Below are 15,627 nucleotides of genomic sequence, written 5' to 3' on the forward strand. Positions count from 1 at the left end.
CTGATTTCAAAGGTGAAGTTACCTACCGTTACTTATGTAACACAAACACAGACAGCCAATAGACTACTGTGTATGACTGTCATTGTATTTCACAGTATGAGGAGTACCAGTAAGAGTGATGAAACGAAATACATTAGTATTTAACGAAATACAATTATTGAATACAATAATATTTAACTAAATACATTAGTATTTAGTGTACTCTCTTACTTAATCCTCAAAATCCCATGAGCACAATGCTTGACCCATACACTCTAAATTCAGCAATGGTGTGCATATCAGGAGGCAGAGCTCAACACTTCAGCTCTGTTGACTTTGATTGAGATCTGAACAGACTGAAGCTCAGGAACAGTGTATGGAGGTAAATAGGTATACTTACAATTGAGCTCCATCAGCCAGGTAAGGTAGGGAGGAAAAGGCCAGAGAGGCCAGGCTTAGCCACAGCAGAGTCCTTTCACCTGATCCATGTCTGCTGTCAATGTAGAGTCTGCTTACCAGCACACTGCCTTTATCCCCTTTCTTTCCTCCCCTTTGGCAGTGATTCCTCTGGGCTTGACCAGTCCCCCTGCACCTCTACCCCTCCTGTCCTGTCTATGTTGAATCTATCTCTCTCTTGCACATGTATAGGCTACATGTTTGTGTACACATGTTTAAAATATACATACTACAGCATGCACTGGGACGCGTCATCAGTGATGTTAACTGGGGTCGTAAGGTGTTTCGGGTCTGTCAACATCATACACCCTCGCCCAGTAGACCCAGCCGAGGCCGATTAACACATTCACTGCCAGCCGTTTTTTTTTTACTGTAGGTAGCTTCTGCCAGAGGTTTTTTTTGAGGATTCTGGCTCATTTTACAAGAGCCGAGGATTATTTTCTGCTTGGACTTTGTGAACACAAAGTTCACAAAAGTACTAATAGAATGTGTGCTTTCTCTGTCTAAAATAGTTAGTTTGTAGAGTTAGTAGTTATGTAGATATTAGCCGTTGAGTACAGCATGGTTTCAGCGTCTGAGACTGAAAGCTGAGATAATCGCAGTTTTGTGAAATTCAATCACACAGGCAGAACAGTCACTTTAACCATTTATTTTTGGCATCAGTGAGAGATCAGACATCTAGACAATATAGTTCTGAACGCCCTCTCCTTCAAACTCCTCCCCTCCATGGGCGTGTCTGGTGGCTTTCAGCAGCGTTTTGTCATAAGCGAGTTTCTACTGCCTGTCTGAGCAGTGAGCAGCCTCCCTCCCTGGCCGCCCCCTCGTCGGCTAGTGTGGATGGGGCTCACTCGTTTCTTGGGTTTGAGAGCTTTGATGAAGCTTTGTGTGATTCTAGGCTTTATGCTGCGTGTTTCAAAGTGTGTTTTCCACCCAGTCTATTTTTGGAACCCCCCACCGTTGTGCGCCCGTGTGCACCAGCGTGAAAGCGTTTTCGCCTACAGTATGAGAATGAGGCTCGTTCGTTTCTGGGTTTTCGGTTGAGCTCAGCTGGAATGAAGCTGTGTGCGATTCTGCGCTTTCTGCTGGTGTTTCAAAGTGTGTTTCACCCATAATCTATTATGCAAATTTGCAATCCCCCACCGCCAGCTCCCAGCGCGATAATGCGCGAAAGCGAAAGCGTTTTCGCCAATCCATTTTACAGTATGAGAGAATGGTTTCCTCGCGCGTTTCCCTGCAGTTTTGGCTCTGCTTTTTCTAGTCTGGAGAGCACTGTCGCCACTTAGTGGGTCGGTGGAATGGGTTGTACACGTTCGGTGGCTCCAATATTTTTATAGGAGACGTGGGGGGGCGTTGATCCACGTCCCACCGTCCAAATTTTTTTTTTTTTTTAAGACGAGATATCTCGTCATTGGCAGTCAACCGTTGGATTTTGTAAGACGATATATCTCGTCAATGGCAGTGAACGTGTTAAGAGCCCGACCCGCGTCCCAGAAGCAGCCGCTCATGGATCAGCCTTCCTACTTCCTACTTCCTACTACTTCCTACTCGCGGGCAACGTCTGCAACGTCTGCAACAGTATTGAAAGACCCTTCAGGGCATGGAGGGTCTAAGGCCCTGTGGGTGACTCCAGGCCGGGCTCCTCCTTCGTCTCACCAGACCCTCCGGGGGAAAAGGCAATCCTACCATGCCGTACCATGGGCAGAGAGGATGCCTCAAGAAGGCCTGTGCGCTGCACGTCATTCGCCTGCGCCGAGCACCTCGCTCTAGCCCAGGGGTGCCCAAATTCTTTCCCATGAAGGGCCAAAACTCAATCTGGGTGGAGGGCCAAGGGCCAAAAATAAACGTTGTGGAATTACATTAAAATGTATTGTGTTTTATAGAAAATTAACATTCTAAATCTAAAATAACATTTCAATATAATAATCTACTTTTTATCTGTTTGGTAATTGTAATAATTTGCAATTGGTTATATATATTTAAAAAAAACATCTGCATTTGTGGGGAGCTTAAAGGAGAACTTACCTCCTAAACACTTTTTTTCAGCTTTTAACAAATATATCGTCGCTGTCGGGCCAGGACCTCGAATGTCACTTTTTTCACTTTTTTATTTTTTGTCATGAATCAATGCCATTGGTCACCCTTCACGTCTCTGTGTGGTTTTTAACAAATGCAACCAATGGAAAAGCATTAAAACGAGCTTGTGAGTAAATCTCGTAACGCCATTCGCCCTCAATCTGTCAGTCAAACCTCGAAATTCCCCCCCTACCTCCGTGTGTACCCCCCCACGCAGGACACTAAACCCGGAAAAGACACACAGCAGACGCGCTGTGTATTTCTCATATCGTTTTGACTAATCCTGGCTTCCTCTGACGTTAATATATCAATCAAATGTTTTCCAGTTATTCCTAGGCTGCAAACTTGTTTTAACATGCAAATCGGAGTGCTTTCTGACGAGAATAAAGTAACGTTAACGTTACGTTATGTCAGACTATTTCTCACCCCATGCGAAAGCCCCCATTCGGCCATGAGAGCGAGGAGGGCTGCTGCTGCTGCTACGCGCGCCCCCGCGGCCTGGAGCTTGGGGGCTCGTGCATGAGTATGCGACTCTCTCCCGCTTGACTGGCCGTGAGAAAGCGCTTCCAAGTCGGACTGATAATATAAACAACATCATTTGAGCTTATCCAGGTAAGATATTTATAAAGTAATGACACATTCAGCGGGAAACTAACTATAATTAAGACATGTGCCAACTTGGACGACATTTGGTCCAGTAGTTTAAGAGCAAACAGGTTTTTTTTACTTCCTGAAAAGTGTCTGTTTTGGAGATTCGAGGTCCTGGAACGACAGCAGCGATATATGACTTTGGGGGTGATGTGTGAAGAATTCTGGTCAGAATTTCCACATTTGACACCAAACTGTTGCCATTTTACCATTTGTATCATTTTTCAGCAGCATAACTGGCATAAGCGCCCTCTAAAGGTCGAACACTGCTTTTTTTTTTCTCAAATGAATGGGAGATTAGGGGCACACTGACGTCACAGTGCCCCCAAAGACTATGGGATTTCAAGATAATTACTCCCCTACCCCCCCTGTACCCTTTCGGCTCCTCAGAACTCCAAGCCTATTCCTATTGAAGTTTGCTCTTAAAATACTGAACCAAACGTCGTCAAAGTTGGCACATGTCTTAATTATAGTTAGTTTCCCGCTGAATGTGTCACTACTTTATTAATATCTTACCTGGATAAGCTCGAATGATGATGTTTATATTATCAGTCCGAGTTGTAAGCACTGTCTCCAGCCCAGGCAGGCGGGAGAGAGTCGTACTGTAAAACCTCATGCGCGCGCAGCAGCAGCTGGGCTCTCTGTGCACAGTCTGACATTTCCGCGGCTATCAGTCCGACTTGGAAGCACTTTCTCTCGGCCAGTCAAACGGGAGAGTCTGCTCGCTCATGCACCCGCAGCAACAGCAGCACACAGCAGCAGTGAGAGGCGGGGGCTTTCAACAGTCTGACATTTCAGCAAACAAATCTCGTCGCAGTTTAGCGGGAATGTAAGGTATAACGCTATACTACGACGTGACAACGTGACAAAGCTTCTCTAAACATATCGGCTAATATAATATCATCACTGTGTACAAGCAACGCCAACTTCTCAGGAAATGAAAGTCAGCAGAGCAGAGCAACTGGCTCTGTCTGTGTGTGTGTGCTCCGAGGAGGAGAAGAGCTCTGTCCTGCTCTGCCTGCGCCCTGAGAGGAAAAATCATAGGTGCTGTAACTTTCAACAAGAATCACGAAAAGCCCCAAAACGCAAATTAAAAACGGATTTCATTGCACGGTTTATCGCTAGTTGTACGAGGGAATGACGTGGAGAAATCTCGCATTGTGTTACCCCAGAGTGGGGGGTTTCTCCTATTGTGCGGTGTGCTGCTGTAACGAGCCCATGTCACTTTGCTCTCATAACGTAATTTGACACCCTGCCATAGAGATACATGCAGAAAAATAATTAAATTTCTAGTTCGCCACTGAATTACCAAATTGATATAACTTTCAACCATTTTCAGATTTTCTGTTTCCATACAGACCAACAGCGTTGGCTAGTTGTTGATATTTATAAAGATATTGCCCCTCTCAAATAAATTATTTTTGAGGCAGTAGGCAAACTGTAATGGCGTCGATTTCCGAAAAAGAATCTTGACTTGAACACAGCCAAAGAGTCTAGTATAGACAAGAGCATACAGATGCAGCCAGCCAAACTGAGACCACTCCCCCGCGACTGTCCTGCGCGCAAGGTGCGGCAGTGCTGCGGTGGGAATATTTTTTTTTCACCTTGGAAGTCCACTTCTGTTTTCACCCACCAGGAGGCGCAAAAACACACCGTCTGATTAGCTTTCTGAAAGACTGACTTCGCCCTGTGATTCGCCTGCCTCTCAGAGCAGTCCACCGTCAGTAGCCTAGTACACAGTACACAGGAAAAACTGGAGGGTATTTTTCCCAGAGTAAATATTATTTTCCTCTCAAATAGTAATATTTAATCCTTTTGGAGCATAATTATTACCTGCAGGCAATAGAGTGAGCGCAGAGTTCCAGACAAAATTATGTTACTACTAACTAATGCCCACTTTATTTTCCATTCGGTCGCCATTTTTCTCCTCCCGGCCTATACAGTAGCGTTCTGTAGCGTATCTGGAAGGCCTTTTCTTCACTTGATGGATCAAATGCCAGGTAAGTTTATTATTATTGATTAACATGTGTCAGGTTAAACTGATTTGCAACATTACAGGTACAGTTACCTACATGTAACGCTAGCCATCTGTTCAAAGGGCTGGGCTGGGCTGATAACATGCTAACGTAGCGCTACGTTAGCATGCTAATGCTACGTTAGCATCGGACTGACTAATTAAACCTCTTTTTAGTGGTTTATCGACAGTAAGTTATTAACGCCAGGTGGGTCGGTGCAACACGAGTATTAAATTGCTAGCGGACTTTAAGACACGTGTGTTTTGCTCTGAACAGAGTGGCACGTGTGGTTGACTGAGTCTAAACAGAGGACTGTAGGGTGACAGTTTTACTAGCGGCAGATGGACATAAAAGTCTATACAGGTCATGTGCACCTACTGTATGTGCAGTGAATATGCCACTGTCTCGGACGGTCTTATCACTATACTGCCTTATTGCTTATTGTTTTTGCACTCATTGTTATATTTGTACTATGTCGTAAACGGAGTCCACAGCACAAGAATTTCACACGTGATACTTGTACCATGGAGTGACAATAAAAATCTTTAATCTTGAATCTTGAAGTTAATTTGACACACTCCTCATAATGCACAAGTTTATACTGTATATCTTAACTAGTAACTGTTAAAATGGTAGGGCTGTCCCAGAGTCTATTTTTTCAAATACAAATAGACTCTCGGTTCCCAGATTGATTCAAACATAATATTTTGAATGCATTCCCCCCAGCTGAAGAAGCCGGATATAAGCTCTTATTAGGGATGCACGATAATTATCGGACCGATAAATTATCGGCCAATATGGCCATTTGCGTTATTATTTATTATTCCGATAATGGCCTTTTTCCGATAAATTATCCGATAATAATCCTGCTTTATTTTTTGCCTCGGAAGCGGAGCTTTTGTTGTCGCACATTCGTGACATCACAGCTGCGACGCAAACATGGCTGCTGCCAGTATGCTGCAGTTTCAGAATTATCAAGCTACTGTAATTTGCAATCCATGTCCCACACAGGTTCCGAGAGGAGGGGAAACCAATAAGCTGGCATTACGTTAAACCAAAGCTGGCGATGATGCAGCGGATATGTTTGTTGTTATTGTTAGCGAGTTTTGTTAGCATTAGCTCGTCGTGCGGCCTACCCTGCAGACTCGTCCACTTGGCAGACAAAATGCTTGTGACATTTACAGTCTGTGGCTTGTGATCAAACAGCCCCGCAAAAGCACTTAATACACAGAGCTGGCATAAACTTATAGAAACTAATGGAAACCCCTTTACCCGAAATGAAACATCCAGGGATTGTGTATTTAACTCGCAACCACTCGCTAACGTTAAGCTAACCGCGCTAGTTAGCGTTAGCTGCTGGACCATAGTGCTGGACAGAGCCATCTAACAGCCAATAATGAAAACAAAGGCGCAGTCGCGCGCACATTAGGCTACATAAAAAGCATCAGTCAGTCAACATAGGGTTCTTTTCTTTAATCTGGTGGCAGCATTTTTCAGTAAAAAGTGAAACGACACAGATGGTTTATATAGTGCCTGCCCCATTCATTGGGCCCAGGCTACAACTCACTGAGAACTGGAACCCATGCAAAATTTTAACAGATCAGTATGACAAGTCTAAATTACTATGCCTTTTGTCATTGTGTTTTATCTGCAGACTAAGCAGCTTGGCTTTCCGTTATATAAAAGCCTTTATTTTTGTATTGACTATAATTGAGTGATACACTTTATTAAAACAATCATATTATATCAGAAGTTTTCTTCGTTTTGCGTTCACAGTGATGTCAGTTAGATTTGGTTAGGTCAGAACTATGCTCACTACATCCATACATCTACCCTAACCCTTTTTTAACCCCAGGTGTGCATAAAATACAGGTTAAAAACTAAAAATATATATATATATATTTTTTTTAATATAATAATTATCGGTTATATCGTATCGGTTATCGGCCAAGAAGAATATATTTATCGGTTATCGTATCGGCTCTAAAAATCCATATCGTGCATCCCTAGGCTCTTATTCTAACAGCTGGAACACAGTGTCTGCGTGAGCAGTGCGTGTGCGCTGCAGAACTGTTTTTAATTTTGTTAACAGGTATTCTATCTTGTCTGCAGATTGAGCAGGATTTCACTCTGATGTCTCAGAGACGGAGAGAAGCCAGAGCAAGCCGCCGAAAGACAGCACGCAGCAGCCGACAGCCAGCCACGTCCCAGTCTGTGTGAGTACCTCACCTTGATACTGTATAGTGTCACTGTCTGTCTAGTCGGGAGTTCCTGCAATAAAGCCACAAGTTACGTTAATCTGCATTCTGCAATCACAGTATTGCAGTTTTCTTACTGTGGGATTCGACACCCGTACTCGGCAGCATCTTGAAATTGAATGTACATGTAACGTTCCCAATTCTATATATTAAATTCTAATATGTGTGTCAGTCTTTTCCAGTTTGAAAAAGACTGATATATTTCTACTCTGTTATCCCCCCCCCCCCCCCCCCCCACACACACACACACCAGGTCCAATAACACAGACAAACCCACGCTGGATGATGTCCATCGAAAAACAGGTGCTGGTTGAACGGCCTTTGTGCTTGGGCTGGCTGTAGTCTTCTCCTCCTACTATAACTTCAACCTGCAGTACCAACATGATGGAGCATGCATGCTGGAGAGAGGTACAGTAGGACCTTCTTCTTCCTCTGACACAAGAACATTGGCACAGCAGTCTGAATGAAATTGAATGTAACGTTCCCAATTCTATGTATTAAATTCTAAAAAACGACCCTCAAAATTTGGGAAGGCTAAGCCACACAACTAGCTCGTTATAATCTAACGTCATGCTTTGAAAGGCGACTTTACGACGATGAGCCAAGGCAACGCTGAGTCACATTTTCGAGCAGCCCCCGTCAGCCGACGGCGCCCCCTCCCCGTAGGACGGCGCTCCACCCGCCGTCATACGGGGAGCACGTGGCAAGGCTCTGACGGACGACCATGTTTAGGCCTTAAGAGTGACAGGGTTGTCTTTACCTTTCACACGCCATGTGAAATGTACTGTACAACATTTTCATTGTTTTAAGCCTAACCTAATTGCTAACCCAAACCATAACCCTTAACCTTAACCTTAAAGAAGAACTCACCCAAAAAACTACTGATTTCTTTTGCACATACTGTAATCTGACACATATCTGAGAACTGTAAACATGCACTAATTACACACATTCCACATGAACTCAGAATCAACTCTCAATAACTGTCAAACTAACTGAATGTCTGCAAAACTGTTTACAGCCAAATAAATCAGCATTGTTTTTTGGTGGACTGTCACCTTAACCAAATTGTTTTACTTGTCTAAACATAACCAGACTATTTTAGGTTTTTACAAATAAGACACTTCCTATATAGCCACGAAGCTCTCGAAAATATCAAATCCCCTAGGGCAATAGAAACGCTGTTGATCAGTCTCCAAATTAATAACTCAGTGGACAAACCCATATCCAGCATGTAAAATGGAATGGTAAAATGGACTGCATTTACTTTTCACATACAGTATAGTCACGCCGAGGGACTTCACAAATAGTCAACATAAGACGCTTTGGATACAGTATGTCACATTCATAAATTTATGTCACCTGAAAGAAGAATATTTTTGTGTTTCTACATTGTTTTTCAGAGCATGCCTGTAAGCAGTGTCGTCCAAAGCAAGAAGAGTGGCAAGATGGTCTCAAAGCGGCATCAACAACTGCAATTGTGTGTACGCTCATCAAGAAGCTTTCGGACTTCAAGTGGGCCTTCTTTTGATCTTTTACACATACATACTGTACACTCATTCTGAACTGCTGACCGATGTTCCAATATGATGTTTTCTACAAGACTGATTACAGTGTGACCACTTGCCATAGCGTTCTTACTGGAAAAAGTGCGTTGGGTGTGAACGCCACCTTAGAGTGAAACAATGTTATGTTCTTTAGGCCAGAGGTCAGGCCAGGGACCCCCTCATTCTGATTTGACCATCGCCACTTGTCCTCTAAAAGCTGGTAGACTCATAATCAGGGAACAAAGAAATGTTAAACATCCTACTGTTCAAAGTCACTGGATGGATGTAGAGAACAAGTTCAACAAACATGTGACATTAATGTTGTAATTAATGTCAAGATGATCAGCATTGCGCCTTTACAACTGAAAATGCCAACGAGTGTTCCACTTGTTCCACATTATTTTAATAAATATTTGAACATGAATGAATAGTGTTGCTTTGTCATTATTGTTATTATTAATTATCTAATAATTAAATACACGAAAATCCCATTTTCAAAAGGCTAATAGCCTATTGTCATTGTATTCTGTATAGTTATGATTATTCTTATTATTTATTATGTCACGGGTGCACGTGTGTGTGTGTGTGTATAGTTAATGAAAATCTGTATGTACATTGCTCGTACACGACTAAGACATTAATACACATTATGCAGTTAGAACAAAGAACGAGGAACACATTTGCTATGTTGCTATGTAGTAAGTTTTATTAAAATGTAAGAGAATAAAATTGTAGTACAGTACAATTGAGTACAGTAGGCCTACAGTATCACCAAAAAATTGTCTCTCTGTAGGCCTACCTGTTTGGCCTCTAAAAAATGCCATGTGTAAAAGGCTATCAAAAGTCTTCTCAGGCTGTATAAAAAAACATAAAAAAAAAAAACTACAGTACAGTATACTGTATGTCCCCTCTGCCAGGATCACTTCCCACTGTGGCATCCATTGTTCTTGACAATCAGGGGGAGAACTTTAGCTAAACCATTAATCAGATTGTCGCATGTTTGTTGGGACAGTTTGTTGTACCAAAAGTCGTTGATGCCAGAAATCAGCGCGTCTTTGCTCTTCGGTTTGATCACTCTTCGTATGTGATCTTTCAGAAGATGCCAAACGATTTCGATTGGATTCAAATCAGGAGATTCTGGGGGGGTTCGGATCCAGTTGATTCCCTCTGCTTGGATACAGGCTCGAGCGGCGGAGTGCTTCGGATCGTTGTCCTGGAAAAAACGATGGTATGGGCCAAAGTTTTTTCGAATGTATGGCCCTGCACTCGCCTTGATGATGGACTCCTCGAAGAAAATTCTGTCCATTATTCCCTCGAAGATGACCAACGGCCCGGGCCCATGCCGTGAAATTGCACCCCAGCAGTGAAGCTTGATAGGGTGCTTAGGGGTGGGTTTGGGAGCGAAGCGGCCCTTCTTGGTAAAAGTGAACCTTGCAAAGTGTTCCAAGGCCACAGTCGTCTCGTCAGTGAATATGACGTCATCCCAGACCTCATTTGTGTCGATCCATCGCAGAGCCTGGGCGAGTCTCAACTCTTTGTTTTTCTCTCTAATCATTGGGGTGAAGCAGGTGGGGTTATAGTTCCATTTCAGTTGCTGCCGAGCTCTGCGTATGGACGATGCGCTGATGCAGATCCCCAGATCTTCGTCGAGTTTGTCGTGGACTTGTCTCGCTACCAGCTCGTCATTCTCGTCTGTGATGTTGTCAATGGCAACTAGCACATTGCTGAAGAACAGAAAAGATAACAAAATTAATGCAATGAACCGATAATAATTTCACAAGATTCAAATGTGTTAAAGTGTTATAGTTCCCTATAGCAACATAAACTGTATATAGGCTACTTACTCAAACATTTTCCGCTTCCGTGGACGCGAAGGTGCCTTGACTATGAAATGGCGTATTATTGTCTGGCGGCTTACATTGACTCCAACCGCAGCAAGATGTTGCCGTATCTGGGCTGTGGTTTTTCCTGACGCACGAAGATAGCGGATGTCCACGCTATGCTGCTTACAAACCCTCATTGTATTTTGGTTTTGGTTTTGGATAGGATCAGTGTAGTAGTAGTAGTAATCTTGGTACCAGTGAATCATTTTACCCCTGCTATATACTGTAGGCCTACTGTCTGAAACCACGCCCCACTCCATATGGTCGGTTACGCCTCCAACACAACCCACCATCATCAAGCAAGGCCGCTCTATCTGTCTGTTTGTCTCTCTGCCAGTGCCCGCATGTCTGTTTAGTGTGCGTGTGTGTGTGGCATGTCATTTTTAACGCTGTTCATAACGAGCAGAGCGTGTTTAGGCTATCGTACGGCTCCGTCCCCAAATTAATTTTCATCGTCCCTGACGCTACTGTGCGCCCACACTGCGGAGTGGATAGGAGCTGACTGACTCTGACTGATAAGCTATCAAAGTTTTGTGGGGAGAAATACATTTCAAACTAGTCAGATATGACTTGAATGTCATAAAATAAATCACCCACAGTGATTGACGACAGTCCGACCACTATTTTGACTGCGCGGCTTTATGTAGCTTAACAAAGGCATTTTTGGCACATTGCCACCCCTCGTTGTCAATGGACTCCGTTAAAACATGTTTTTTGAAGTCTCCAGATTTGTCGCTAACATGATGCAGCCAATTCTATTGTGTGACTGTGCATCCACACTGTGGAGAGGATAGGAGCTGACTGACTGATAGGCTATCAAAGTTTTGTGGGGAGAAATAAATTTAAAACTAGTCAGATATGACTTGATTTGTTTTTGTTTGGTTACAAATTCGCTAAAGCTGTTTTTGATAGATGCTACTGCGAAAAAACGGCTCATATCCAGTTGTTTCTTAACAAAGACCCCTCATGTTTAGAGAGGCAAAACCTGAAAATATCCTGTTCTCTCTAGCAGGACATGATCCAGAATTCATGATTAAAAGGCACTTAAGATGTTGACTTTCTTATTATATCTAACAGCCAATCTACAGTAACAGCCAATGTCATTTTTATGGAAACTTGTACAGTAGCCTATGACTCCTGTCTCCTTAGTGTGAGGTGGCTATTTGCTGTGAATAAAGCTTGACTTTTGAACTTGATTTGCTGATCCTTTCTTGATGATGAAACAACTGTAAAAAAATAAATAAATGAATGTGGGTTTAGAGAAAACTTTATTTCAGATTACAACATTATTTCCCAGGGGGCCATACTGACTTACATCAAGTAAGTGAAGGGCCACACGGAATGTACGGAATGTACACTCGTCAGCCCCACCCAGCCAGGTGTTTTCCTTCTCAAAGGCCATGATTGTCCATGTAAATTAACCACTCAACAGTCAATGTCTCAATGTCCTTCCATGAGTGCCTGCTACATTTCACTTTTGTGGGGAGAAAATTAAATAAATTTAAAACTAGTCAGATATGACTTGATTTGTTTTTGTTTGGTTACAAATTCGCTAAAGCTGTTTTTGATAGATGCTACTGCGAAAAAACGGCTCATATCCAGTTGTTTCTTAACAAAGACCCCTCATGTTTAGAGAGGCAAAACCTGAAAATATCCTGTTCTCTCTAGCAGGACATGATCCAGAATTCATGATTAAAAGGCACTTAAGATGTTGGCTTTCTTATTATATCTAACAGCCAATCTACAGTAACAGCCAATGTCATTTTTATGGAAACTTGTACAGTATGACTCCTGTCTCCTTAGTGTGAGGTGGCTATTTGCTGTGAATAAAGCTTGACTTTTGAACTTGATTTGCTGATCCTTTCTTGATGATGAAACAACTGTAAAAAAATAAATAAATTTATGTGGGTTTAGAGAAAACTTTATTTCAGATTACAACATTATTTCCCAGGGGGCCATACTGACTTACATCAAGTAAGTGAAGGGCCACACGGAATGTACGGAATGTACACTCGTCAGCCCCACCCAGCCAGGTGTTTTCCTTCTCAAAGGCCATGATTGTCCATGTAAATTAACCACTCAACAGTCAATGTCTCAATGTCCTTCCATGAGTGCCTGCTACATTTCACTTTTGTGGGGAGAAAATTAAATAAATTTAAAACTAGTCAGATATGACTTGATTTGTTTTTGTTTGGTTACAAATTTGCTAAAGCTGTTTTTGATAGATGCTACTGCGAAAAAACGGCTCATATCCAGTTGTCACAGTTATCAGCACATCAAGTTAACCACCCCCTACAATAAATTGGTATCTAGGCGCTGGTGCATATCCTACTTTAGGCTCATTTTCAGGACCTTTACTCATGTTTTATGAAGGTATGTTTGGTCTAATTTTAAAGGGTAGACTCATAGGTTATTTTAAGCACAGTTGTGAGTTTGTCTAATAAACATAGAGGTCACATGGGCTCTTCAAATTGTCAACAACATCCATTTTTCCATCCCTTTTTTTTTCTCCCCCCCCCCCCGATTTTTTTTATTCCATTTTTATCCCCCATTAGTGCTAATTTAATTTATTTATCCTGGTTGCTGCTCCACCATATTATATTTGTGATAGTGGTGATGATAAAGATCATTGGTTAAATAAATGATTGAAAGTAGGGATGCACGATATGGATTTTTAGAGCCGATACGATAACCGATAAATATATTCTTCTTGGCCGATAACCGATACGATATAACCGATAATTATTATATAAAAAAAAATATATATATATATATTTTTAGTTTTTAACCTGTATTTTATGCACACCTGGGGTTAAAAAAGGGTTAGGGTAGATGTATGGATGTAGTGAGCATAGTTCTGACCTAACCAAATCTAACTGACATCACTGTGAACGCAAAACGAAGAAAACTTCTGATATAATATGATTGTTTTAATAAAGTGTATCACTCAATTATAGTCAATACAAAAATAAAGGCTTTTATATAACGGAAAGCCAAGCTGCTTAGTCTGCAGATAAAACACAATGACAAAAGGCATAGTAATTTAGACTTGTCATACTGATCTGTTAAAATTTTGCATGGGTTCCAGTTCTCAGTGAGTTGTAGCCTGGGCCCAATGAATGGGGCAGGCACTATATAAACCATCTGTGTCGTTTCACTTTTTACTGAAAAATGCTGCCACCAGATTAAAGAAAAGAACCCTATGTTGACTGACTGATGCTTTTTATGTAGCCTAATGTGCGCGCGACTGCGCCTTTGTTTTCATTATTGGCTGTTAGATGGCTCTGTCCAGCACTATGGTCCAGCAGCTAACGCTAACTAGCGCGGTTAGCTTAACGTTAGCGAGTGGTTGCGAGTTAAATACACAATCCCTGGATGTTTCATTTCGGGTAAAGGGGTTTCCATTAGTTTCTATAAGTTTACGCCAGCTCTGTGTATTAAGTGCTTTTGCGGGGCTGTTTGATCACAAGCCACAGACTGTAAATGTCACAAGCATTTTGTCTGCCAAGCGGACGAGTCTGCAGGGTAGGCCGCACGACGAGCTAATGCTAACAAAACTCGCTAACAATAACAACAAACATATCCGCTGCATCATCGCCAGCTTTGGTTTAACGTAATGCCAGCTTATTGGTTTCCCCTCCTCTCGGAACCTGTGTGGGACATGGATTGCAAATTACAGTAGCTTGATAATTCTGAAACTGCAGCATACTGGCAGCAGCCATGTTTGCGTCGCAGCTGTGATGTCACGAATGTGCGACAACAAAAGCTCCGCTTCCAAGGCAAAAAATAAAGCAGGATTATTATCGGATAATTTATCGGAAAAAGGCCATTATCGGAATAATAAATAATAACGCAAATGGCCATATTGGCCGATAATTTATCGGTCCGATAATTATCGTGCATCCCTAAATTGAAAGTTAGAATTCTTGATTCTTTTCTATCACATGTTCTGTTCAAATAAAGTGACACAATTGTCTCTTTCTTTGGATCAATGTTTGGTGTCATTGTGGGTTAACTGTGACTAATAACATCAAGTAAACATGTCATTATGAACATTAGCTGTCAATGTTAACTGTTTAGTGAAAAACAAAACTCAAACTGTTCCTTTTCTATTTTTTCTTTTCACCTAGAATAAACAATGAAATTAAATGTGCAAGATTATCTTCACTTTCTCAGTTTATTTGTTTGGGGGGGGGGGCGTGGGCATGGGGCGTGGTTTTCAGCGCCAGGTACAGTAGCCTTATAAATAAGCAGCATTCGTCATTGCCACGCATCCTTCAAGATCTGTTACTAACACTTTTGAAGATGCCAGCGACAAAGAGCTTTTACACCAGCCAACCAGCAACCAATAAGGTATGTTTTCGTATATATTTACATTACCCCGCTAGTATGGAATTATAATAGAATCTATATTCAAGAGGGTGTTCAAGAAATTTGAGAGCATTATTTATCAATTTCACGTTCATATTTTCGACCCTTGGACTCAAAAAGCCCCTGCGTGTGCTCAGATTTACTCTGCTTGTCCTCAAACTATACGCTCGCGCTCAAAACTTTCCGCTCGCGCTCAAAACTTTCCGCTCGCGCTCAAAACTTTTCTTTATGGACAGATTTCATGCACTCACATTCAAATATCATGTCCTCGGACTTCGATTTTGTCTGCTTGGGCTCTCAGTCTGTGCTCCCATTCAAATTGAGTGTGCTCTCTCTTGGAATTTCTCCTCTTGGATTTTCTCTTTGCTCTTGGATTTAGAGCGCAACATCAGTATCA

The 15,627-nt window shown here is 42.1% G+C and overlaps 1 protein-coding gene across 1 annotated transcript in view; it reads left to right on the forward strand.

Annotated features, from left to right (window-relative positions):
* The window catches only part of LOC310785723 (GA-binding protein subunit beta-2-like), a gene marked incomplete at its 3' end in the record, with an annotated part of 46,829 nt that extends 46,716 nt beyond the window's left edge, over positions 1 to 113 (forward strand). The window contains exon 8 of the mRNA XM_083646859.1: positions 96 to 113. Within this exon, the coding sequence (XP_083502985.1) occupies positions 96 to 113 (18 nt within the window). The remainder of the gene's footprint in view (positions 1 to 95) is intronic.
* Positions 114 to 15,627: the final 15,514 nt, after the last annotated feature.

The sequence above is a fragment of the Poromitra crassiceps genome, assembly GCF_964638095.1.
Source record: "Poromitra crassiceps genome assembly, chromosome: 11".
NCBI lineage: Eukaryota > Metazoa > Chordata > Actinopteri > Beryciformes > Melamphaidae > Poromitra > Poromitra crassiceps.